Source organism: Chiloscyllium plagiosum, unplaced genomic scaffold (genome assembly GCF_037043375.1).
Source record: "Chiloscyllium plagiosum isolate Xiang-an unplaced genomic scaffold, Cpla_swu_hap1 HiC_scaffold_6, whole genome shotgun sequence".
Lineage (NCBI taxonomy): Eukaryota > Metazoa > Chordata > Chondrichthyes > Orectolobiformes > Hemiscylliidae > Chiloscyllium > Chiloscyllium plagiosum.
This window is the reverse complement of record NW_028270144.1, coordinates 131,644,103-131,671,035: the sequence shown is the minus strand read 5'-3', so window position 1 is coordinate 131,671,035 and position 26,933 is coordinate 131,644,103. Positions and strand designations below refer to the sequence as shown.

The 26,933-nt window shown below is 46.1% G+C and overlaps 1 protein-coding gene across 7 annotated transcripts in view; it reads right to left on the bottom strand.

Moving 5' to 3' along the window:
• Positions 1 to 409: 409 nt before the first annotated feature.
• fhip1b (FHF complex subunit HOOK interacting protein 1B) overlaps positions 410 to 26,933 on the bottom strand; it is a 157,407-nt gene continuing 130,883 nt past the window's right edge. For all 7 annotated transcript variants that reach the window (XM_087988499.1, XM_087988501.1, XM_087988497.1 and 4 more), the window contains 4 exons: positions 14,133 to 15,407; positions 11,115 to 11,293; positions 8,422 to 8,584; positions 410 to 1,230 (listed from right to left, as the gene is read on the bottom strand). In XM_087988499.1, coding sequence (XP_087844625.1) covers positions 935 to 1,230; positions 8,422 to 8,584; positions 11,115 to 11,293; positions 14,133 to 15,407 — 1,913 coding nt within the window. In that variant the 3' untranslated portion in view covers positions 410 to 934. The remainder of the gene's footprint in view (positions 1,231 to 8,421; positions 8,585 to 11,114; positions 11,294 to 14,132; positions 15,408 to 26,933) is intronic.

Below are 26,933 nucleotides of genomic sequence, written 5' to 3'. Positions count from 1 at the left end.
GAAGTAGGTTTAATGAATGATGATAAATGAGTAAAAGATCCCCAAAAAGAGTGAGTTTGAGAGGGAGAAACTTGGGTCAAAAACAGCTATCCTAAACGTAAACCAGAGTAACTCAGTAAGAATTAGTGCAGAGTTAATAATATGATTAATTACTACTTTTACTACTTCATTACTTTTGACAGACTCCTGCTAACTTTCTACCCAGCTCCCTAAAGCTGCCTAAGTCTTGGTTCCTGAATTATAACTTTCTTTCGGTCTATTGTCATTCAGAGCAATGTAACCACAACTAGTGGCTGTTCACAATGCCCCTCCAGGGTGCTCTGCAGCCCCTTTCAATGACATCCCCCACCTTGGCACCAGTAAAGCAACACACCATTCTAATAACATTAAAAAGTGAAACTAAATGCAATTTGAGAAGCTGTGTTTTTTTTTAAAAAAATATTTCAACATTTACACAGCAGAAATTTCTGCATAACATTCATTGATAAAATGAGTGTGTAAATTTGTCTCTCTTTGAATCTACAGTTGGATCCAAGACACCCGGAGATTGATCTGTCTCTCTCTCTCTCCTGCTCTCAACCTTCCAAACATGCAGCTCAGTCCAGAGAGAGGACGGTGATATGGTTTTTTCTTGCACAATGCCCAGTGTGAGACGAGTCTCAGCAATCAGTCAGAAAGCACTGAAGTGAACCACTGTCAGCAACGCACTGTGGAAACCTGATGAGAATAATTGAGGAATACATTCTGCCTCCAAATGCCGATGAAGAACTCTTTGGAATGAAGTTTGGAACTTCTGTAACACAATGTGTTGCAGAGTCAGATGTGTTATTTACAGATTCCATGGTTACTATTAAAGGAAGCTTGTGTCATGCTCCAAGTCAGTGCGAGTACTATGTGCTAACTGGCTGCTCCTGCTCTCCATATTCTCCAGCTGTCACTCCTCCTTGTCATCCAGTAAGAAGGGAGACGTGACAGTGTGTTCCTGAGCGATGGCTGCTAGCTCTTTAAGGAACTCCGAAAAGATAAGCGAGCAGTAAACAGCATTCTTCACCCGTAGTGCCTCATTTTGTTTCTCTGCCGAACTCTTAAAGATGGAGCTCCCAGTGAGTGCGTGCAGGACCTGCCCCTCTCGCACGTGCTGCAGAGCTAACTGGGCAGCTTGGCGGGCCCTTGTGGGACTGTTGGTGTGGCGCAGGATCAGCTCACCAAGGGAGGGCTTTCGACTCTTTACTGAAAAGTGCCAAGGGAAGAAAAAATCCAGTTAAAGAACCAGCTGTAAACTCAAGACTTATAACCTACCCATTAAAACCACCTCTACCTAGACTCGTTAAACCCGCCCACACATGCTCTGATTAAATCCAGGACTGATTCGGTGAAAAGACAGGATTTTTCATTCGTTCTTGGGATGTGGGTGTGCTGGCTGGGTCAGTATTTATAACTCATCCCAAAGTGCTATGGAGAAGGTGGGGCAATCATAAACGTCATTGCCACTGGACTAATAATCCAGAGACAACTTAACATTCTTGAGGTCACAGGTTTGAATCCCACCATGACAGATCCACAAGACCTTAGGATGTGCAGAATTAAGCCCATTTGGCCCATCGAATCTGCTCCATCATGGCTGATAAGTTTCTCAACCCCATTCTCCTGCTTTCTCCCTGTAATCTTTGATCCCCTTACCTATCAAGAACCTATCTATCTCTGTCTTAAGTGTACTTAAAAGACTTGGCCTCCACAGCACTCTGCAGCAACAAATTCCAAAGATTCACCTCTGGCTGAATAAATTCCTCCTCATCTCAGTTCTAAAGAGTCATTCCTTCACTTTGAGGCTATGCCCGCAGTTTGTAGTCTCTCATGGTAGTGGAAATGCCTTCTCTATATCCACTCCATCCAGGCCTCGCAGTACCCTAAGTTTCAATCAGAACCCACCCCCGCGCCCCCACTTCTCCCTATTCTTCTAAACTCTATCGAGTACAGACAAAGAGTCCTTATCTGCTTCTCTCATGACAAACTCTTCATCCTCAGGATCTCTTGTAAACTTCCTCTGGATTCCCTCCAATGCCAGCACATCCTTCCTTAGATGCAGCACCCAAACCCACTCACAATATTCTAAATGTGGTGTGACCAGAGCCTTATATTGTCTCAGCAGTATATCGCTGCTCTTGTATACTAGCCCTCTTGAAATGAATACAAACATTGCATTTGCCCTCTTAACTGCCAACCGAATCTGCATGTTAATCTTAAGAGAATCCTGAGCAAAATCTCTTGTCCCTTTGTGCTTCAGATTTCCGAAGCCTTTCCAGTTTACAAAATAGTCTTTTCTATTCCTCCTACCAAAGTGCATAACCTCACTTTCCTACATGGTATTCCGTCTGCCATTTTGCCCATTCTTTTAGCCTGCCCAAGTTCTTCTGCAGCTTCCCACTTCCTCAACACTACATGCCCTCCACCTTTAGTGGACGGCACAGTGGCTCAGTGGTTAGCACTGCTGCCTCACAGCACCAGGATCCCAGGTTCAATTCCAGCCTTGGGCGAGTGTCTGTGTGGAGTTTGCACATTCTCCAGTGTCTGCGTGGGTTTCCTCCGGTTTCCTCCCACAGATGTACAGGGCAGGTGAATTGGCCATGCTAAATTGCCCACGGTGTTAAGTGCATTAGTCAGAGGCGAAATGTGTCTGGACGGGTTCTTTGGAGGGTCGGTGTGGACTTGCTGGGTCGAAGGCCTGTTTCCACACTGTAGGGAATCTAATCAAATCTAATCTATTCTATTCTTGTGTCATCTGCAAACTTAGCAGGAATGCCCTTTGTTCCTCCAACTAGGTTGTTAATGTATGATGTGAATAGTCATGACCACAACACAGACTCTTGTAGTACTCCACTAGTCGCTGGCTTCCATCTGAAAAAGACCCCTTTATCCCCACTTTCCGCCTTCTGCCAGTCATCCAATCCCCTATCCATGCCAGTACCTTGCCCCTAACACTGTGGGGTCATAGAACATAGAAGAATACAGCGCAGTACAGGCCCTTTGGCCCTCGATGTTGCGCCGATCCAAGCCCACCTAACCTATACTAACCCACTATCCTCCATATACCTATCCAATGCCCGCTTAAATGCCCATAAAGAGGGAGAGTCCACCACTGCTACTGGCAGGGCATTCCATGAACTTACGACTCGCTGAGTGAAGAACCTACCCCTAACTTCAGTCCTATATCTACCCCCCCTTAATTTAAAGCTATGCCCCCTTGTAATACCCGACTCCATACGCGGGAAAAGGTTCACACTGTCAACCCTATCTAACCCCCTAATCATCTTGTACACCTCAATCAAGTCACCCCTAAACCGTCTTTTCTCTAATGAAAACAGCCCCAAGTGTCTCAGTCTTTCCTCATACGATCTTCCTTCCATACCAGGCAACATCCTGGTAAACCTCCTCTGCACCCGTTCCAGTGCCTCCACGTCCTTCCTATAGTATGGCGACCAAAACTGCACACAATATTCCAGATGCGGCCGCACCAGAGTCTTATACAACTGCATCATGACCTCAGGACTCCGGAACTCAATTCCTCTACCAATAAAAGCCAGTACGCCATATGCCTTCCTCACCGCACTATTTACCTGGGTGGCAACTTTCAGAGATCTGTGTACATGGACACCAAGATCCCTCTGCTCATCCACACTACCAAGTATCCGACCATTAGCCCAGTACCCCATCTTTTTGTTATTCTTCCCAAAGTGAATCACCTCACACTTAGCTACATTGAATTCCATTTGCCACCTTTCTGCCCAGCTCTGCAGCTTCTCTATATCCTGCTGTAACCTGCCACATCCTTCCTCACTGTCAACAACTCCTCTGACTTTCGTATCATCCGCAAACTTGCTCACCCAACCTTCTAACCCCTCTTCCAGGTCATTTATAAAAATGACAAACAGCAATGGTCCCAAAACAGATCCTTGCGGAACACCGCTAGTGACGGCACTCCATGAAGAAACTTTGCCATCAACTACTACCCTCTGTCTTCTTCCATCCAGCCAATTCCTAATCCAAACCTCCAACTCACCCTCAATGCCATATCTCCATATTTTCTGCAGTAGCCTACCATGGGGAACCTTATCAAACGCCTTACTAAAATCCATATACACCACATCTACCGCTTTCCCCTCATCAACCTCCTTCGTCACCTTTTCAAAGAATTCAATAAGGTTTGTGAGGCACGACCTGCCCTTCACAAAACCATGCTGACTATCCTTGATCACATTATTCCTATCCAGATGTGCATAAATCCTATCCCTTACAATTCTCTCTAAGACTTTGCCCACAACAGAAGTGAGACTCACCGGCCTATAGTTACTAGGGTTATCCCTACTCCCCTTTTTGAACAAGGGAGCCACATTTGCTATCCTCCAGTCTTCTGGCACTACTCCTGTAGACAAAGAGGACATAAAAATCAAGGCCAATGGCTCTGCAATCTCCTCCCTTGCTTCCCAGAGAATCCTAGGATAAATGCCATCAGGCCCGGGGGACTTATCTATTTTCACCTTTTCCAGGATTTCCAACACCTCTTCTCTACATACCTCAAAGCCATCCATTCTACTTATTTGTGACTCAGTATTCGCATCGACGACAATGCCCTGTTCCTGAGTAAATACTGAAGAAAAGTATTCATTCAGTGTCTCCCCAATCTCTTCCGCCTCCACACGCAACTTCCCACTACTATCCTTGACTGGACCTATTCCTACCCTAGTCATTCTTTTATTCCTAACATACCTATAGAAAGCCTTAGGGTTTTCCCTAATCCTACCGACTAAGGACCTTTCATGTCCCCTCCTTGCTGCTCTTAGCTCTCTCTTCAGGTCCTTCCTGGCTACCCTATAACTCTCAATCGCCCCAATTGAACCTTCACGTCTCATCTTGAGATAGGCCGCCCTCTTCCATTTAACAAGGGATTCCAATTCCTTATTAAACCACGGCTCCCTCGCACGACCCTTTCCTCCCTGCCTGACAGGTACATAATTATCAAGGACACTCAATAGTTGCTCCTTGAACAAGCTCCACATATCATTTACACTCTTGCCTTGGAGTCTACTTTTCCAAGCCACACATCCTAAGTCATGCCTCACCGCATCATAATTTCCCTGACCCCAGCTATAACTCTTGCCCTGTAGTACACACTTATCCCTCTCCATCACGAGAGTAAAAATCACCGAATTATGGTCACTATCCCCAAAGTGCTCACCTACCTCTAATTCTAACACCTGGCCTGGTTCGTTACCCAGAACCAAATCCAGTATGGCCTCACCTCTTGTTGGCCTGTCTACATATTGTGTCAGGAAACTCTCCTGCACACATTGAACAAACACTGACCCATCTAACGAACTTGAGCTATAGCTTTCCCAATCAATATCAGGAAAGTTAAAGTCCCCCATAACAACCACCCTATTACTGTCACTCATCTCCTGAATCACCTTCCCTATCCTTTCTTCAATGATTCTAGGACTATTAGGAGGCCTGTAAAAGACTCCTAACAGGGTGACCTCACCTTTCCTATTCCTAACCTCAGCCCAAACTACCTCAGATGGCAAGTCCTCATCCATCGTCCTTTCCACCACTGTAATACTATCTTTGACAAGCACCTCCCCCTCTTTTACCCCCACCTCTGACCCTACTAAAACATTTAAATCCTGGAACCTGCAACAGCCAATCCTACCTTGTTTAGCGGTCTCCTATGTGATACCTTGACAAAAGCCTTCTGGAGATCCAAATAGATCATGTCTACTGGTTCTCCTTTGTCTAACTTGACTATTACCTTGTCAAAGAATTCTAACAGATTTGTCAGGCTTGGCCTCCCCTTGATGAAGCCGTACTGACTCAGTCTTATTTTATCATGCACTTCTAAGTACTCTGCAAATCTCATCCTTAATAAGGAACTCTAAAATCATACCAATAACTGAGATCAGGCTAACCAGCCTGTAGTTTACAGTCTTTTGCCTCCCTCCCTTTTTAAACCAAGATGTTACATTAGCCATTTCCAGTCTTCTGGGACCCTCCTTAACTCCTGAAAGATCATACCAATGCCTCTACAATCCCCTCAGCAATCTCCTTCAGAACTCTGGGGTGTAGTCCATCTGGTCCAGGTGATTTATCCAACTTCTGCCCTTTCAGCTTCTCCAGCACCTTCTCCTTAGTGATGGCCCCCTGACTCTCTTGAAGTTCTGGTATGCTGCTGGTGAAAACTGAAGCAAAGTACCTATTCAGTTCCTCTGCCATTTCTTTGTTCGCTATTACTACTTCTCCAGACTCATTTTCCAGTGGTTCCTTTACCTTCAGCTCCCTAATCATTATATGCCACTAAATCCACATTTACCTGTTCACTAGTGGGCTCTACCACAAACTGCTCCAAAAAAAGCCATCATGTCGACATTTCATAAATTCCTTATCTCAAGGTCCACTACCAATCTGATTTTCCCAATCTACCTGCATACTGAAGTCTCCTATGTTTATTGTAATGCGCCTTTCCTCTATGTCTTTTCCATCTCCTGATTTATTTTGTGCCTCACATTCTGACTATCAGTTAGGAGGCATCTACGTAATTCTCATCAAGGTCTTTTTCTCCTTTGCAGTTCCTTAACTCTACACACACAGATTCTAGACCTTCCATCTATATCACTTCTGGCTATCAATTTAATTCCTTTTAATTTTCTTTTGATTTAACTTCTTACTAATAAGGCAACCCTCCTCCCTTTGCCCATCTGCCTGTCCTTTCAGTAGGATGTATATTCTTGCAGCCATGTGTCTGTGATACCCACAACGTCACACCTGCCAGTTTCAATCTGCGCTACAAGCTCATTTACCCTATTATGTATACTGTGTGCATTTAACTACAACAACCTCAATCCTGTGTTGACTGCTCCCCTTCTCATAGTTGTCTCCTTATCTGCTGTGCCCTTCCATACTCTGTCCTACTAGTTGTTCTGAAAACTGTAATAACCTCTGCTGAGCCCTCTCCACCTTTATCCATTTCCTAGGTTTTTGATTAGCCAGGATTCTGGTCCCATTGAAACAGCTCCCTGCTTCCCCATTAATGGTGCCAATGCCCTATGAATTCAAACCTGTTTATCCCACATCAATCTCCAGCCGTGCATTTAGCTCTTTAATCTTGTTGACCCTGTGCCAATTTGCTCATGGCTCAGACAGTAATCCAAAGGTTATTACATTTTTGGTTCTGCTTTTTAAATTTAGCCCCTAACTGCTCATACTCCTTCAGCAGAACCTCTTTCTATTGATATCATTGATATCTACACGGACCACAGCAACTGGATCTTTCCCATCCCATTCCAAGTTCCTCTGCACCCCAGATGAGATGGTGAAACTTGAATTCAGAAAGTTCTTGAATTAAAAACTACCCAAGTGGCAACCATGTAACCACTGTTGTAAAAACCCATCTGGGTAACTAACGTCCTTCAGGGAGAGAAATCAGCTGTCCTTACCTGGTCTGGCGTACATGACTCCAGACCCACAGCAATGTGGTAGATTCATTACTGCCCTCTGAAATGGACAAGCAAAGCCACTCAGTTGAAGGCCAACTAGGGTTGGCCAATATATGCTGGCCTTGGGCAGGGTTGCTCACATCTCACATTGAATGTTAAAAAAGGTGGTGAACTGCTGCAGTCCATGTGCTGCTGGTAGACCCACAATGTCGAGGGTCACTGAAGGACTTAACAAGGAACAGTGATATATTTCCAAGTCAGGACCATGAGTGGCTTGGAGGGGAACTTGCAGGAGATGATGTTCCCATGTATATGCTGCCTTTGTCCTTCTAGATAGAAGTGGTTGTGAGTTTGAAAAGTGCTAATGAGCTTTGGTAAATTGTAGATGGGACACAATGCTGCTAATGAACATTGGTATTGAAGGGAGTGAATATTGAAGGTGGTTGAGGGAGACAATAATAGAAGTGCTGAATGAGGTGCCAATCAAGCAGACACGTAAACTGAGATAGCAAATCTATCCAGGCTCCTGACCCACAGCATTGGGAATGACTCAAGGCCGATCCTGAATTGGCTGAGCAACTCCTTCAGTTCAAGAGCAATTTTAGCTGGCGGGCATAGACCTTACCTCCAAAGCCAACATTCTGTAAAACAAGGAAAAAAGTAACAGGACTGTCCAGTAGAGCAATGCAATGAATGAGTTTCAATTTCAGTGGACAGTCATATATGGAATAGGAGAACCAGGGGTGGGATGAATCGGTATATAAGGATTGCACAACAAGAAGATTGGGAAAGGTGACCATTGTAGAAAAATACTCTGAATATGAACCAACCAGATATCTACCCAATCGCTTTGAAGAATGTGAAATGATAGTTAGTAACTTAACCCCAAAAAGGTACTGTAAAGGAAGCAGACTGAAGAATAAAGAGTGAGGTTTACCTAGATTCTCAGAGCGTCGCAGTGGAGGAACAGAGTTGGGAGATTCTGACCAGTCGAGTTTCCCTCTGGCGATTAAATATTTCCTTGCCTTGTACAGCATCATGGGAAAATCTTCCTGAGTGGCTGCAAACATCTCAATCTTGCTCTTCACAGACCCAAGAACCTGAGTGGGGAATGGTTCAAATGTGACATGGAAAAGGCTCGAAAAATAAGACTGGATTTGCAAAGACATGCCCAGCACAGGAAAACTGGCAAACTCTGCACTGATATCCGGTCTGTGGGTGGTCAGCAACAGGGTGACTTAGGCTCAATACTTTCAGGGGATAAAAGGCACTATTTTCTCAGCCAGGATATAGCACCCCTAATAAAAGTCTGTCAGTCATGACAAGACAGCAGCAAGCTCACCCATGGGGTGGGTTCAATGACCAACTCCAGATACTTCAGTACTGAGGGAGTGTCGCACTGTTGGAGGGTAAGTACTGAAGGAGTGCTACACTGTTGGAGGGTCAGTACTGAAGGAGTGCTGCACTGTCGGAAGGTCAGTACTGAGGGAGTGCCGCACTGTCAGAAGGTTAGTACTGAGGGACTGCCACAGTGTCAGAGGGTCAGTACGGAGGAAGCACTGCATTATCAGAAGGTCAGTGCTGAGGGAGTGCCACATTGTCGGAGAGGCAGTACTGAGGGAGCACCGCACTGTCAGAGATTCAGTACTGAGGGAATGCCACACTGTCAGAGATTCAGTACTGAGGGAGTGCCGCACTGTCGGAGGGTCAGTATAGAGGGAGTGCTGCACTGTCAGAGGGTCAGTACTGAGGGAGTGCCGCACTGTTGGAGGGTCAGTGCTGAGGAAGTGCTGCACTGTCGGAGGGTCAGTGCTGAGGGAGTGCCACACTGTCGGAGGGTCAGTGCTGAGGGAGTGCTGTACGGTCAGAGAGTCAGTACTGAGGGAGGGCCAAACTGTCGGTGGGTCAATGCTGGGGGAGTGCTGCACTGTTGGAGGGTCAGGACTGGGGGAGTGCTGCACTGTCAGAGGATCAGTGCTGAAGGAGTGCCGCACTGTTGGAGGGTCAGTACTGAGGGAGGGCTGCACTGTTGAAGGGTCAGTATTGAGGGAGTACTGCACTGTACAGGGTCAATGCAGAGGGAGTGCCGCACTGTCGGAGAGACAGTACTGAGGGAGTGCCGCACTGTCAAAGAGTCAGTACTGAGGGGGTGCCGCACTGTTGGAGGGTCAGTACGGAGGGAGTGCAGCATTGTTGGATTTCAGTGCTGAATGAGCGCCGCACTGTTGGAGGGTCAGTGCTGAGGGAGTGCTGCATTGTCGGATGATCAGTACTGTTGGAGGGTCAGTAGAAGGGAAAACAGACTTTTCTGAGAACTATATTTGGCAGGTGCTGCACATTATGTATTGTCTTTTGGAAGAGATGTTAAACTGAACTGAGACCGTTGAAGGAAACTATTCATTATCCAACAAGGAGAAGAAAGTTGTTCTGGGATACTCATTATATTTTGGTATTGTATCTTTGGACACTATACAAGTCTCTGAACTCCACATTCAACTGAATCTGGACAACTCCAATTCCATCCACTTCACAGAAAACTTCAGATTGAGGAGGCAGATAGCAACTCAGAGCATCACGCTGCCCATGCTGGTCTCTTACTGATGTCATCTGCTTTCAGAGCTACGACTGTGCCAAGTTTCAGGAAGTGACTGAACAATGGGATGGGTCTCCAGATATTTCTCTTTAAATGTTGTTACATTTAATCAACGATGCTCAGTAATATGGGGTGAAAAAGCAGACCTCTGGTGTAGTCCCAATGGCAGTATTGGTTGGGGTTGATGATGATGACATTTGATCGTACTCTTGGTTAAGCCAAACATGGAGGTGTCTGAATAATGGCACTCTGCATCATCCTGAATCCCCAAACAGTGACCTGTGCCACTTATGAACTCAATCATACCAGCAGGGACCCAACTGGCAGAGGGAGTCTTCAAGCATCACTTTCAATTTCTGAAGTGATCATGCTCATGTAGCAACAGATTCAGACCATTTTGCCCAACTAGTCCTTGCGGCTTCAATGACATGACCTTCCTCCCACTCCATCACCATATCCTTCAATTCTTTTAGGAGAAAGTGAGGACTGCAGATGCTGGAGATCAGAGCTGAAAATGTGTTGCTGGAAAAACGCAGCAGGTCAGGCAGCATCCAAGGAGCAGGAGAATCAACATTTCAGGCATGAGCCCTTCTTCAGGAAGCCCTTCTTTTTCCTGAAGAAGGGCTCATGTCCGAAACATCGATTCTCCTGCTCCTTGGATGCTGCCTGACCTGCTGCGCTTTTCCAGCAACACATTTTCAGCACCTTAAATTCTTTTCTCTGTCATATATTTATCCCCTGAAAGGTATCTGTAATGTTCACCTCCATTGTGGAAGTAAGTTCCACATTCTTACCACTCCCGGGATAAAGACAGTTCTCCTGAATTTCCAATTGGCTTTATTAGAGACAGTCTTGTGTTTCTGGTTGTATTTTTTGCTCTCCTTCACGAACAAACAAATATTCCTTGCATCTACTCAATCAAACGCTGCCACACACAAACTAATTCAAAACAACCATATTCCCCTCTCAATCCAATACATTCAACCTCCAGGTGTGTTAATTGCTAGGTTTGTTAAATCAGTGTGATAGGATCATACCTGGATTAGAGACTTGACACTGGGTTGAAATACCATGTTGGTGTTGAGCAGGAAGGAGCGGAGGAGGGGTTGGGGGTAACAGGCTAGCTGTGCAATAATTCCAGTTAATAAGAAATTGACGTAGAGCGAGTTCTGTAACATATTTTCCAGCTTGGCAAACAGAACAGCGATAAACGAACCTGGAGGGGAGAGACAGAGGGTCATCAACATCTCAGACAGCACAGATTAACTCACCAGCAACAGACACAAAGGAAGGTTTAACATTTCAGAGACTGCACAGACTAACTCACCACAGAGACAAGGAGAGAAGGGTGGGAGAGACAAGAGAGTCACAAGAGAACTCCAAGAGAGTAAGAGAGAAAGAGTCAGGCAGAAAGGAAATGACAGAGAGAAAGACAAAGAAAGGCAGAGAGGGGAAGAGACAGAGACCATTAATACCTGAGAGACAGAGACCATTAATACCTGAGAGACAGCACAGATTAACAACAAAGAAATAGGTAGCAAAAGAAAATGTGACAGATAGAGACAGAAAGAAAGAGAGATTGAGAGTGGTGGCAGACCGGGATCATTAACATCTTAAGAACACATCCTCACTCATCAGGGACATATGCATAAAAAAAGAGAATAAGAGGGAAGAGAGATGAGCATAATAGATACAGACAGTACAGAAATAGATGAAGACAGCACAATCAATACTTAAGACCTAACTCCTCAGAATTCACCAGCTGAAATATGAAACTCTTGAGGAGTGGAGTTCAATGACAGAAATACCTGAACAACTAACAGCAGAAACTGAAAGGGAGACATGCAGGGAGAGAGAAGAGAATGTGAGGTGAGTGAATATGCGAGGCATTCTTAATTAACCAATGCTCACAGGGTCAGAACAGGGAAAGATAAAGGATAAGAGGAGTGAAAGAAAGTGAGAGTGGGAGTAGTAGACAGAGAGATGGAGCCTGTGCTTGTATTTGCTTGGGCCACACACACAATAGTCTTTCACATCAAAAGATACACACACTGATTTGGTATGTACTGACCTGCGCAGGGGCCTGGGGGGGGGGGGGGGGGGGGAGGGATCAACCAGGTCATCAGGGTGTGAATGAAGATTCTTTCATGCTGGTGTAGTTCTGGGATGAGATATAACAGAAGGTTCCAGAATTCACCCAGCATGATGCACGGTTTCTGTGCTAACCTACGCTCTGGGCAGTTTAACCTAAGAACTGTCAGGACACCGCCATTCGGCCCCTCGAACCTGTACGACCCAATTAAATCATGTTCTATCTCAACTCCATCTTAGCTCTAAAGCTCTCAACACCCTAAACCAACACAAATCTACTGGTACAAAAGTACATTATGACAGATACTTTCTACCTAACATTTTGCCCCTAGGTACCTCTATACCTAAGATGGTGATGGAGAATGGTGCAGGAGAATCGACGTTTCGGGCATAAGCCCTTCCTGAAGAAGGGCTTATGCCCGAAACGTCGATTCTCCTGTTCCCCGGATGCTGCCTGACCTGCTGCGCTTTTCCAGCAACACATTTTTAAGCTCGGATCTCCAACATCTGCAGTCCTCACTTTCTCCCCGATGGAGAATGATGACTTTGTACACTTCTCATTATATGCCTGTATCCCTGTTCCTGAACACACATGACAACAAAACCATATTCAAATAAAATTTAATCTGAATTTGACTTTTAAGGCAGAGACAGACAGATTCTTGCTAAGCATGAAGGTGAGAAGTTGTCAGGAGGTAGTTTGGAATGTGGGTTTGAGATTACAATCAAATCAGCCATGATCTTATAGAATGCAGAGGAGCTGAATGGCTGACTTCTGCTCCTTGTTTGTACATTGCAATGTAAGCAACACATGCTGGGCTGAATTGTGTCCTCCTGTGCTGCAGGATCCCAATGACTGTCCAGATCTTGATGCCGTGTGTCAGGGAAAAGGGGGCCTGCATCAGGACCTGAAGAAGTGAGGTGGAAGCATCTTCAATGCAGCACTCACTAGGTGCCCTGGGGAATAAACAGAGGAGCTGTGGTGGCATTGTGGTAACATCAATAGATTGGCAATCTAGAAACCCAGTTAATGTTCTGGGCGCATGGGTCAAAACCCACAACCACTTCCATCTGGAAGGACATGGGCAGCAGATACATGGGAACACAACGCCCTACAAGTTCCCCTCCAAGCTATTCCTTATCCTGACTTGGAAATACAGAACTCAGACTTCTCCAGTTTCCCCATTTCCCCTCCCCCTACCATGTCTCAGTACCAACCATCGATCTCAGCACCACCTTCCTAACCTGCAATCTTCTTCCTGACTTCTCCGCCCCCACCCCCACTCCGGCCTATCACCCTCACCTTGACCTCCTTCCACCTATCACATTTCCAACGCCCCTCCCCCAAGTCCCTCCTCCCTACCTTTTATCTTAGCCTGCTTGACACACTTTCCTCATTCCTGAAGAAGGGCTCATGCCCGAAACGTCGATTCTCCTGCTCCTTGGATGCTGCCTGACCAGCTGCGCTTTTCCAGCAACACATTTTCAGCTCTGATCTCCAGCATCTGCAGTCCTCACTTTCTCCTTGGAAATACATCGCCATTTCTTCAGTTTCTCTTGGTTAAAATCCTGGAATTCCCTCCCTAAGGGCATTGTTGCTCTGTCTACAGCACATGGACTGCAGTGGTTCAAGACAGCAGTTCACCACCACCTTCTCAAGGGGCAACTCAGGACCGTGCAATAAATGCTGGGCCTAGCCAGCGACACCCACAACTCATGAATGAAGATATTAAAAAAAAATCAACAGATTTCACACTGACCTACCATGGGCTAAAGAATTTTCTGGAAAATGTATCTTTCTCCCCTGACAATCTGCTCATTATTTTTAATTCCTCACACTGCTTGGCTGAAACAGCAGCCTCTTTTCCTGCAGCCACTCTGCCTGGGTTGCCACAATCCTTCAATGGCCTGAGCCAGGGATTTACCATGGACAGACAGAACCAGCCTGATTTGGGTGCTCCTACCTGTGAAAGGCTGACTCTGTGGCTGTCCAGCTCGCTCAAGGTTGACCATTATCTGGGGCTCAGGTCTCACTGAAGCCAGCTTCCCAGAGGCTCCTGGCCAGTCGTTGTTATAATGTACGGAATGTCTCTCAGTGTCTTCATCTGCCTCCCCCTCCTCCTCTTCTTCCTCAGACTGCAGGTCCCCTCCACCTCTCGCCCTCTCCTCTGCGTGACACCGGTCTCCCATCCGAGCCTCCATCTCCCTCAGCTCCTCTGTGAACTTCTCCACATTGAGCCCTTGGCCATTGGCCTCCGCTGGTGCTTGGTCAAGTAGCACATCTATCAGACTGTCGATGGATTCAGAGTCTGTGAGGGACTGCTGACTGACGGAGGAGCCTTCAGCTTTACTCTCAGGCACCACTCTGTGTTCCAGTAACCCTTCCACAACACCTGACCCCTGCAGTCGGGTAGCATCATTCCTTAGAGTTTTTTGCGCCACTTTTCCTTTCCAGTCCCCATAGTTTCCCTCAGGCTTGTCTCTCCGAACCTTCTTGACCACTAGGCAGCTTTCGTTGCGTTCTGAGGTTCCGGGCAGTTTCATGCCAACGTATTTCTCATGAGACCCATTCAACATGGAGCTGGCATACTTACTATCAGTCTGGTCTCCAGCTATCCACAGCTCATTCCTGCCTCGTTCAACATGCTTGGCAGAGGAGGAGGAGGAGGAGGTAGAAAGCTGGAGCTCGGGGCTCATTGGCCCAGCCTCCCTCTGCAGGCTGCGTTTCTTACTCTGAGGAGTGATGGTCATGTTCTGTTTGTTGTACTTCACATCCCAGTCACCATTTTCCAGTCCATCACTCTTGGCAGCAGTGTCTGGGCCGAGTTGGGTTTGATTTTGATGATGGAGACTATCTCTCTGCTGTTCTGGACCAAAATGGTCCATGTGTGGGTTAATGGCATTGGCATCAAACGGAATGGGCTGGACCATACGAGGATCTGGCTCCTGCCCATCATATGGTGCTGACCACTTCCCACAGGCCTTGACGCATTGGTCAATGTGACGGCGCGCATCTCGCAAGTATTCCAAGTAGTTAGAGTCCAATTCTGACACGTCCTCCCAGTTGTTGTGGGCAGGACTGCAGCAAGGGGATTCAGTTCCTCCTGGCGATCGAGGTGGGTTGATTGCATCAGAGCCTGTGCTCTGCTGCCTCATGAACAGCGCGATGCGAGCAGGTGTCGAGGGCTTGGGCACTGCAGCAGTCACAGTCGAGGTGTCGACACTCGGACTCCCGTGAGCTGCAGACAAACAGGAAGACAGTGAGCACAGAAAGGCCAAGGAAGCCACAATATACAGCTTTTCTAGTGTCACCTATACCCAGCAACAACACCCGTGTCTAAGTGAACATATAGTATCAGTGGAATGAAAGCAAAGGGAAACTCATTCATCTACAGCACCTTTCACAACCTCAGTACTTCCATAAACATTCAACTGACAGTGGTTTTTAAAAATGTGTTCTTTTGGGATGTGGGTGTCACTGGGAATGTGTCAGCCCTCAGACTAATTAATTCTGGCTGCTGGACTTCACAGGTCTGATACATGGACTGAGTGCCTTATTATCAATATCCTGGGGGGTTACCATTGACCAAAAACTCAAATAGATTTGCTAAATAAACCTAGTCGCTACAAGAGCAGGTCAGAGGCTAGGAATACTGCAGCAAGTAACTCACCTCTTGACTACCCAAAGCCTGTCCACCATTTACAAGGCGCAAGTCAGGAGTATGGTGGAATAATCTTCACTTGCCAGGATGGGTGCAGCTCCAGAGAAACTGACAGGAGTAGGCTACTCAACCCTTCAAGGAGAAAGGACTGCAGATGCTGGAGATTAGAGTCGATAGTGTGGTGCTGGAAAGCACAGCAGATCAGGCAGCATCTGAAGAGCAGGAGAATCAATGTATTGGGCAAAAGCCCTTAATCAGGAATGAGGCACTCAACCCTTCAAGCCTGCTCTGCCATTAAAAATGCTCAAGGCTGATCTTCTATCTCAATGTTATATTCCCATTTTCTCCCCATACTCATTGAAGCCTTTCAAATCTAAAAGATTTTTCAAGAAGGGTGTTAGAAATGAACCAGGAAATTACAGATAGATGGGTCTCAGGACATTGTAGGTAAACTACTAGAAAAAATTCTGCAGGAGCGAATTTATACCAACTTGGAAAGGCTCGGCTGAACTAGGGATAGTCAGCATAGCTTTGTCAGAGGGAGATCATGCCTAATAAATTTATTAGTTTTTTTTGAAAATGTGATCAAGTGTGTGGATAAGGGAAGCTGTGTTGATATAAATGGATTTTAGCAAATATTTTTGACAAGGTCTCACATGGGAGATTGATTGAGAAAGTTAAAGCACATGGAATTGTGGGAAACTTGGCAAGATGGATAAGCAACTGTCTTAGTAATAGGACACAAAGGGTAGTGGTAGAAAGCTGTTTGAACGACTGGAGGCTGGTGTCCAGTGGTGTACCACAAGGATCAGTGCTGGGACCATTATTATTTAAAGGTTGGGTTGGTAAATTTGCGGATGACGCTAAGGTCGGTGGAGTTGTGGACAGTGCTGAAGGATGTTACAGGTTACAGAGGGACATTGATAAGCTGCAGAGCTGGGTTGAGATGTGGCAAATGGAGTTTAATGTGGAAAAGTGTAAAGCAATTCAGTTTGGAAGGAGTAACAGGAATGCAGAGTACTGGGCTAATGGTGAGATTCTTGATAGTGTAGATGAATCTCGGTGTCCATGTACATAGATCCCTGAAAGTTGCCACCCAGGTTAATAGGGTTGTTAAGAAGGCATACGTTGTGTTAGCTTTTATTGGTAGAGGGATTGAGTTTCGGAACCATGATGTCATACTGCAGCTGTATAAAACTCTGGTGTGGCCACACTTGAAGTATTGAGTACAGTTCTGGTCACCGCATTATAGGAAGGATTTGGAAGCTTTGGAAAGGGTTCAGAGGAGATTTACTAGGATGTTGCCAGGTATGGAGGGAAGGTATTATGAGAAAAGGCTGAGGGACTTGAGGCTGTTTTCGTTAGAGAGAAGAAGGTTAAGAGGTGACTTAATTGACACATATAAGATAATCAGAAGGTTAGATAGGATTGACAGAGCCTTTTTCCTTGAATGGTGATGGCTAGCACGAGGGGACATAGCTTTAAATTAAGGGGTGATAGATATCGGACAGATGTCAGAGGTAGTTTCTTTACTCAGAGAGTAGTAGGGGCGTGGAACGCACAGCCTGTAACAGTAATAGACACACCAACTTTAAGGGCATTTAAATAGTCTTTGGATAAATAAATGGATGAAAATGGAATACTGTAGGGTAGATGGGCTTCAGATTGGTTCCACGGGTCAGCGCAACATTGAGGGCTGAAGGGCTTGTACTGCGCTATAATGTTCTATGTTCTAAATAATGAAATTTATGAAAATTGAGCAATGTAAAGCAAATTTGCAGATAACACCACGAATGGTAGAGTGGTTAATAACAAAGAAGATGGTTGGAGGTTACAGGAAGATATTGATGGTTGGTCTAAAGGGCAGACCAGTGGCGGATGGTGAGGTGATGCACTTTGGAAAAGCCCAAAAGAGGAGGGAGTATTTCATCAATGGCAGGACACTGGGTAACTTAGAGGAATTATTCTTGGGGGTAATTACTCATAGAGCCCTGAAATCAGCAGAGCTCATGAACAGGATAGTCAAGGCATATGGGATGCTTGCTTTCATCAGTTGTGGCACAGGGTTTAAGACAAAGAGGTAATGTTGGAATTGTACAGAGCATTGGTCAGGCCACAGCTGGAATACTGTGTGAAGTTCTGGTCACCTCACTACAGGAAGGATGTGTTAGCAGTGGGGGTGGGTACAGAGGAGGTTTGCCCGGATGTTGCCTGGGATGGAGAGATTGAGCTATAAGGAGAGATTAGATAGACTTGGATTGTTTTCTTTAGAGCAAAGACTGAGGGGGGAACATGATTAAGGTGTATTAGATAATGAAGGGTATAGGTGAGTAGGGAGCAGCTGTTCCCCGTGGTTGAGGGGTCAATTATGAGATGGTGCAGTTTTAGGTTAAGGATCAGGAGATTCCGAGGGGATTTGGGAAAAACCATTGCACTAAGTGGGTGGTGGGAATCTGGAATGCACTGACTGGGAAGGTAGTGGTGGCTGGAAACCTTATAACCTTTAAAAAGTATTTAAATGAGCATTTCAAATATCAGAACATTCATGGGTATGAGACAAGTGTAGGAAATTAGGATTAGCGCACTTTTAGTGGTAGTTACGTGGGTGCAGACTCAATGGGCCAAAGGGCCTTTTCTGCGCTAAACGAATCTAGATCCCCACCCATCCTTCTAAATTCTAGTGAAAACAAGCCCAGTCAAACCAACCTCTCCTCCTGCTATCCCAGCTATCAGCCTAGTGAACCTCTGCTGCACTCCCTCAATGGCATGTAGTTAACATTTCTCCAACAACACTCATTAAACTTAACACCACCCAGGATGAAGAAGGCTGCTTGACTGGCACTGTATCCACAAGCATCTACTCCCTCCACCACCTACACTCAGTAGCTGCAATTTGTACTATCTACAAGATGCACTGCAGGAATTCATCAAGGCTGCTCACACCATACCTTCCAGATCACGACCACTTCCATCCAGGGCAAGGGAAGCAGATACATAGGAACACCACCCCCGACAAATTCTTTTCCAAGCCACTCACCAGCCAGACTTGCAAATATATCGCCATTCCTTCACTGTGGGTCAAGACCCTGGAATTGCCTCCCAAAGGGAATTGTGCGCCTACTTACAGCACATTGTTCAAGAAGACAATTCACCTTGAAAGTACAATCAGTGCTGGCCTTGTTAATGATACACCTTATCCTGTGATTCGATGCAGTGTAGATAGAGGCCTATTGGGTCTGCATCAAATCTCCAAATGAGAATCTCACCTAGTGTCATTATCTCACCTTCTCTCTATAATGTTGCACATTTTTCTTTTCAAATAACCATCAACTTGCCACTTGAAAGTCTTGACTGGATCAGCCTTCACCACACTATAAAAGCAGCATTCCCAAACCTAACCACTTCGTACATGAAAAAGACTTTACTAACCAGGCATAGAGAATGGGGCGTTGATGAAGAAGCTCTAAAGTTTGGAGATCGATACCTGATGGATCTCAGAGTCCCCTTTGATAACGAAGTCAAAATTATGGAATGATGAGTGCCTACTCCCAGAGATTAAAAATCACACAACACCATGGTATTCGAACAGATGAAAAACTCAACAGGCAATCAAGGTATTTTTCAATGTATAGTTTCAGTTACATCACACTGTAATCTTTTGCTATAAATTCTGTGTCTTACAATTGTGTCCTCCACAACCACCTGATGAAGGAGCGGCACTCCGAAAGCTAGTGCTTCCAAATAAACCTGTTGGACTATAACCTGGTGTTGTGTGATTTTTAACCTTGTACACCCCAGTCCAACACCGGCATCTCCAAATCATGTTATAGGCCAACAGTTTTATTTGGAAGCACTAGCTTTTGGAGCACTGCTCCTTCATCAGGTGTTGGGCTATAACCTGGTGTTGTGTGATTTTTAACTTTGTACACCACAATCTTAGTGGGTGGCACGGTGGCACAGTGGTTAGCACTGTTGCCTCACAGCGCCAGAGACCTGGGTTCAATTCCCGCCTCAGGTGACTGTGTGGAGTTTGCACGTTCTCCCCGTGTCTGCGTGGGTTTCCTCCGGGTGCTCCGGTTTCCTCCCACAGTCCAAAGATGTGCAGGGTCAGGTGAATTGGCCATACTAAATTGCCTGTAGTGTTAGGTAAGGGGTAAATGTAGGGGTATGGGTGGGTTCGCTTCGGCGGGTCGGTGTGGACTTGTTGGGCCGAAGGGCCTGTTTCCACACTGTAATGTAATCTGTAATCCAACATGGATTGGGGAGGCACGGTGGCTCAGTGGTTAGCACTGCTGCCTCACAGCACCAGGGTCCCTGGCTCGATTCCAGCCTTGGATGACTGTCTGTGTGGAGTTTGCACATTCTCCCCGTGTCTGCCTGGGTTTCCTCCGGGTGCTCCAGTTTCCTCCCACAATCCAAAAATGTGCAGGTCAGGTGAATTGGCCACGCTAAATTGCCCATAGTGCTAGGTGCATTAGTCAGAGGGAAATGGGTCTGGGTGGGTTACTCTTCGGAGGGTCGGTGTGGACTGGTTGGGCTGAAGTGCCTGTTTCCACACTGTAGGGAATCTACTCTAACACCGGCTCCTCCAAATCATTACTCCCTGAGAGAGTGACTGAGGGGAAGGCTCCTTCTCCATCTTGTGGCCAATGCAATTTATTGCAGGGATTTCAAAACATGAATCATATTGAGCTTCTGTTGGTGGAAAGCTGCATTGCAACCCTTTGCTTACCTTTTTACCAGTTACCAGCTTTTTGTTTCATTGATGTTTGTGTCCATCAGGTGACAACCACCTGATGTAGGAGCGGCGCTCCAAAAGATAGTGCTTCCAATCAAACCTGTTGGACTTTAGCCTGGTGGTGTGAGATTTTTACTGTGTTCATCTGAGTTACATTGCTATTGTCAGATGATAAACGAGCATCGATTTTGATATTTCAAAGCATTGTAACTTGTGAAAATACAGGGCAGGAGTTCAAAAGAACATTGAAAATTTGTTGGAATGGTCAGCAAGTGGCTGATGCGGTTTAATGCAGAGAAGTGTAAGGTAACACATTTTGGTGGGAAAAATATTTAGACGCAATATAAAACAAAGGTACTTGATAAGCAAAGGGGTAAAAGAGGGAGTAGGAGGAATTGGAGTAATTAGATAGCCATGCTGTAAGTGGATGCTGTAAGCATGGCAGTTCGAACTGTACATAATGGTCAGGCGTCAGTTAGCTGGATGGCTGGATCACAATGCAGAATGATTGCAATAGCGAGGGTTCAATTCTCATGCGGGTTGAGGTTATCATGAAGGTTTTGCCTACTTAACCTCTCCCCTTGCCGGATGTATGGTAACTCTTTGGTTAAAACACCATCACTCATCGCTCCCAAATGAGAGAGACAGCCCTATCATTCTCTGGGACTGTGGAAACTTCACATCATCCTCCTGTCACAAAGCTGGTTTCCTTTTTTTAAAAGCTGTTTCTTTTCTCAAGGTTACTATGTCCTTGGTTTTTGTCAGAGGGGTAAAAAACCGCTCTCAGCTCCGACTAGTCTGGTTTGGTACAGAGATTAAAGGGTATTGAGAAGCCTTTTTGTTTATATGTAAACAGATGACACTTCAGGCTAAAGTGGTCATATTTTCGAAGGAGAAAGTGGTCATATTTTCGAAGGGACCTGTATAATGAAAAAGGAGTGGTCAGCTTTCTAGCTGAGTTGTTCTATTCAGTCCAGAACTGGTTGGGAGTTCAACAGTGAACTGTGAGGAAACTCTCTCTTCTGCCCTTCTAACTTCAACCTGAAAGCATCTGACCCTTTTATGTACTGTGTTTCAAAAAGGGGTGTGCTTATTGGGACGGTTGTGTATATTCGGAACAGCATAGTTAAGTCTAGTTTGGGTAGACTGAATTCTGTAGGGGTTCTTTATTCTGTTCTTCATGTTTGATTGTGTAATTTTGTGAATACATTTTTTGTCGGTTTTAAACCTGGTAGTCAACCTCACTAACATAATCCGGGTAATTTTCACTGTACACTTACCGAAACAAATTGCAAAGTTATGATCTGGGCTGCCTGCTTAAGAATGTTTTGAGTGATGTGGCCTAGTCCATAACAGATTGGAGGCTTTTTGCAGGATCTTAACCAGCGAGTGGTAAGTGCTAGCATCTTTATTTCAGCTGTTGATTTGGTTGGGTAGACAAAGCTTGGGATAGTAGCGGCTCTTTTAGCTGCCAGAAGTTTTCTGGAAGTGGATGTGGTGACTTTGGAAGTTTTGCAAAAAGTGAATAAGACCAAGCTGCAGGAATTAGCTGACCAGCTGGAATTGGAGCTGCCTGCTTCTGTGAGGAAAGGACAGATAATTACAGCAGTAGCCCAGCATTTAAACTTGCTGGAGAAACTATCAGAATCTATAGAGATGGCAAGAATTCAATTGCAAATGAACAGCTTGAGTTTGAGGTGAGAGATAAGGAAAGGGCAACAGAAATGAAACAGTTTGAGTTACGATTAGAAGCAGAAAAGAGGGAAAAACAGCAGAACAGAGAGAGAAAGAGAGCAGCAGAAGAGAGGGAAAAAGAGAGCAGCAGAAGAGAGGGAAAAAGAGTAAGCAGAGAAAGAAAAAGAGAGAACTTTTGAACTTCAAAAACTGACACTTAAAAAAGGAAAGTCAGCTTAAAAGGCTGGAGATAAAGGCAGAGGGTAGGGTTAGTGAGGAAGAGAGTGAGGATGAGCAAGCCCCTGGTAGTCAGAAACCTAGTGAGAAACTGTTTAAGTATGTTCAAGAATTGCCTAAATTTGATGAGAAGGATGTGGAAGACTTCTTCATCTCATTTGAAGAGGTGGCTAAACAAATGCAGTGGCCAGTGGCAATGTGGGTTTTATTGATCCAAACGAAACGTAGGGTGAATGAGGTATTCACATCACTGTCAGAAAAGGGATCTGGGGAGGGTGAGGAGGTGAAAAAAAGCCATTTTAAATGGACATGAGCTTGTACCAGAAGCCAAGGGCACATTTCAGGAATCTAAAGAGGGAGCCTGGTCAAACCAATATTGAGTTTGAAAGGATAAAAATGTAATTTCGATAAATGGATAAAAACTTTAAAATTTGAGCAAACCTATTCTGCCTTTGGAGAGGTTATTATTTTGGACTACTGCCTGAAGTAGTGCGCAATCCTGTGGAAGAGCAGAGAGTTAAAACAGCAAGGTTACCAGCTGAAGTGGCTGACAATTATGAGCTGGTCTATAAAACTCAAGTTTGGCTTCCAGAATCAATTTCAGTCCACGAGGGATAGAAATTGGAGCAAAGGGAAATCCTCACTTGGAAATGGAAAGGTAGGTCTCAGTGAAGATCATAAGGAGAACTTACCGCAAAGTGAAAAAGAAACCCTGGAGGGGGACAAAAGAGTGTTTTCATTGTGATAGTGGGCCACACAAAATCACAATGTTGGTGGGCGAGGAGAAAGCCAGATGTAAGAAAACCAGACAAGCCTCGAAGTTTTGTTGGACTAGTAACAAAAAGCACAAGGGAAGTTAGACAACTGTCTCAGAGTGTACAAAATGATGAGAGATTAAGGAGGAAGTGCCAGATCTGCTTAAAAAATATACATGCAAGGGTAAAGTTTATTCACATAGGCCAGGAGTAGCAGGTAAAGAGGTTACAATATTAAGGGAGACAGGATCCTCTCAATCTGAAGGATGATGAGTTATGTACTCCTGAGGGACTATTGCCAGAAAAGGTACTGGTAACAGGAACTCGTGGTGAGACAAAAAGTGCTCAATTATATAAAGCAAGGCTACAGAGTCCAGAGAAGAGTGGAGAATTTGTGGTCGGAGTACTGGGCAAACTCTCAGCTCCAGGAATATAATTTGTCCTTGTAAATGATATAGCTAATTCACTGGTAGGCGTGCTGCCTACTCTAGTTGAAAGCTGAAAATGTGTTGCTGGAAAAGCGCAGCAGGTCAGGCAGCATCCAAGGAGCAGGAGAATCGACATTTCGGGCATGAGCCCTTCTTCAGGAATGAGGAAAGTGTGCCAAGCAGGCTAAGATAAAAGGTAGGGGGAAGGGACTGGGGAGGGGCATTGGAAATGTGGTAAGTGGAAGGAGGTTAAGGTGAGGGTGATAGGCTGGAGTGGGGGTGGGGGCGGAGAGGTCAGGAAAAAGATTGCAGGTTAGGAAGGTGGTGTTGAGATCGAGGGTTGGGACTGAGACAAGGTGGGGGGAGGGGAAATGAGGAAACTGGAGAAATCTGAGTTCATCCCTTGCGGTTGGAGGGTTCCTAGGCGGATGATGAGGCGCTCTTCCTCCAGCTGTCGTGTTGCTATGGTCTGGCAATGGAGGAGTCCAAGGACCTGCATGTCCTTGGTGGAGTGGGAGGGGGAGTTGAAGTGTTGAGCCACGGGGTGGTTGGGTTGGTTGGAACGGGTGTCCCAGAGGTGTTCTCTGAAACATTCCGCAAGTAGGCGGCCTGTCTCCCCAATATAGAGGAGGCCACATCGGGTGCAGTGGATGCAGAAAATGATGTGTGTGGAGGTGCAGGTGAATTTGTGGTGGATATGGAAGGATCCCTTGGGGCCTTAGAGGGAAGTAAGGGGTGAGGTGTGGGCGCATTTCTTGCGGTTGCAGGGGAAGGTGCCGGGAGTGGAGGTTGGATTGGTTGGGGGTGTGGACCTGACGAGGGAGTCACGGAGGGAGTGGTCTTTTCGGAACGCTGATAGGGGAGGGGAGGGAAATATATCGTTGGTGGTGGGATCCGTTTGGAGGTGGCGGAAATGACGACGGATGATACGATGTATATGGAGGTTGGTGGGGTGGTAGGTGAGGACCAGTGGGGTTCTGTCCTGGTGGCGATTGGAGGGGCGGGGCTCAAGGGCGGAGGAGCGGGAAGTAGAGGAGATGCGGTGGAGAGCATCGGCGATCACGTCTGGGGGGAAATTGCGGTCGTTGAAGAAGGAGGCCATCTGGGTTGTACGGTATTGGAACTGGTCCTCTTGGGAGCAGATGCGGCGGAGGCAAAGGAATTGGGAATATGGGATGACGTTTTTACAGGGAGCAGGGTGGGAGGAGGTGTAGTCTAGGTAGCTGTGGGAGTCGGTTGGTTTATAGTAAGTGTCCGTGCTGATTCGGTCATCCGAGATAGAAATGGAGAGGTCTAGACCGAATCAACACGGACACTTACTATAAACCGACCGACTCCTACAGCTACCTAGACTACACCTCCTCCCACCCTGCCCCCTGTAAAAATGTCATTCCACATTCCCAATTCCTTTGTCTCCGCCGCATCTGCTCCCATGAGGACCAGTTCCAATACCGTACAACCCAGATGGCCTCCTTCTTCAAAGACCGCAATTTCCCCCCAGACGTGATCGCCGATGCTCTCCACCGCATCTCTTCCACTTCCTGCTCCTCCGCCCTTGAGCCCCGCCCCTCCAATCGCCACCAGGACAGAACCCCACTGGTCCTCACCTACCACCCCACTAACCTCCAGATACATCGTATCATCCATCGTAATTTCCGCCACCTCCAAACAGATCCCACCACCAAGGATATATTTCCCTCCCCTCCCCTATCAGCGTTTCGAAAAGACCACTCTCTCCGTGACTCCCTCGTCAGGTCCACACCCCCCACCAATCCAACCTCCACTCCCGGCACCTTCCTCTGCAACCACAAGAAATGCAAAACGTGTGCCCACACCTCCCCCCTTACTTCCCTCCAAGGCCCCAAGGGATCCTTCCATATCCGCCACAAATTCACCTGCACCTCCACACACATCATTTACTGTATCCACTGCACCCGATGTGGCCTCCTCTATATTGGGGAAACAGGCCGCCTACTTGCGGAATGTTTCAGAGAACACCTCTGGGACACCCGTTCCAACCAACCCAACCACCCCGTGGCTCAACACTTCAACTCCCCCTCCCACTCCACCAAGGACATGCAGATCCTTGGACTCCTTCATTGCCAGGCCATAGCAACACGACAGTTGGGGGAAGAGCGCATCATCTTCCGCCTAGGAACCCTCCAACCACAAGGGATGAACTCAGATTTCTCCAATTTCCTCATTTCCCCTCCCCCCACCTTGTCTCAGTCCCAACCCTCGAACTCAACACCGCCTTCCTAACCTGCAATCTTCTTTCTGACCTCTCCGCCCCCACCCCCACTCCGGCCTATCACCCTCACCTTGGCCTCCTTCCACCTATCGCATTTCCAATGCCCCTCCCCCAAGTCCCTCCTCCCTACCTTTTATCTTAGCCTACTGGGCTCACTTTCCTCATTCCTGAAGAAGGGCTCATGCCCGAAACGTCGATTCTCCTGCTCCTTGGATGCTGCCTGACCTGCTGCGCTTTTCCAGCAACATATTTTCAGCTCTGATCTCCAGCATCTGCAGTCCTCACTTTCTCCTAGAATACTCTAGTTGAAAAGCCAGTGGAGATGCAGGCAACTGAAGACATGGAAAATGTTTATCCAGGAATTCTCCCTGATTGTGTGATCTCAGAGGCACAAGTTGAAGCAGGAGAGATCAACAGGCACAGAAAAGGAAGGTGGCATAGCTTTATCACAAACTTTCTTTGATCAGATAAGTGAAACAGAGAAGGAGCAAGTAGGTAAACATGCAAGTTTCTTTAGCTCTGCTAAGTTGATTGAATTATAGCAGAAAGACGAGAACTTAAAACAGTTATATCAAAGGGCATTTACAGAGGAGAGTGAATGCGTCCCTGTGTGTTATTACTTAACAAATGACGTCTTAATGATCAAATGGAGACCATCACATAGTCAAGAAAATGAGAAATGGGCAGAGATTCAACAAATTGTTTTGTCAGTAGGGTATAGAAAGGAGGTGCTGCAAGTGGCAGATGAGCTATCACTTGGAGGTCATTTAGAGATGAGGAAAACACAGGCTAAAATACAAAGATATTTTTACTGGCCTGGAATACACAAAGATGTAGTAGAATTTTGCCAGACGTGTCATACATGTCAGCTAATTGGAAAACCACAGGCAGTAATAAAACCTGCAACTTTAATACCTATTCCAGCATTTGAGGAACCTTTCACAAGAATCTTGATTGATTGCATAGGTCCCCTACCTCAAACAAAAAGTGGGAATAAGTATTTATTAACAATAATAGATG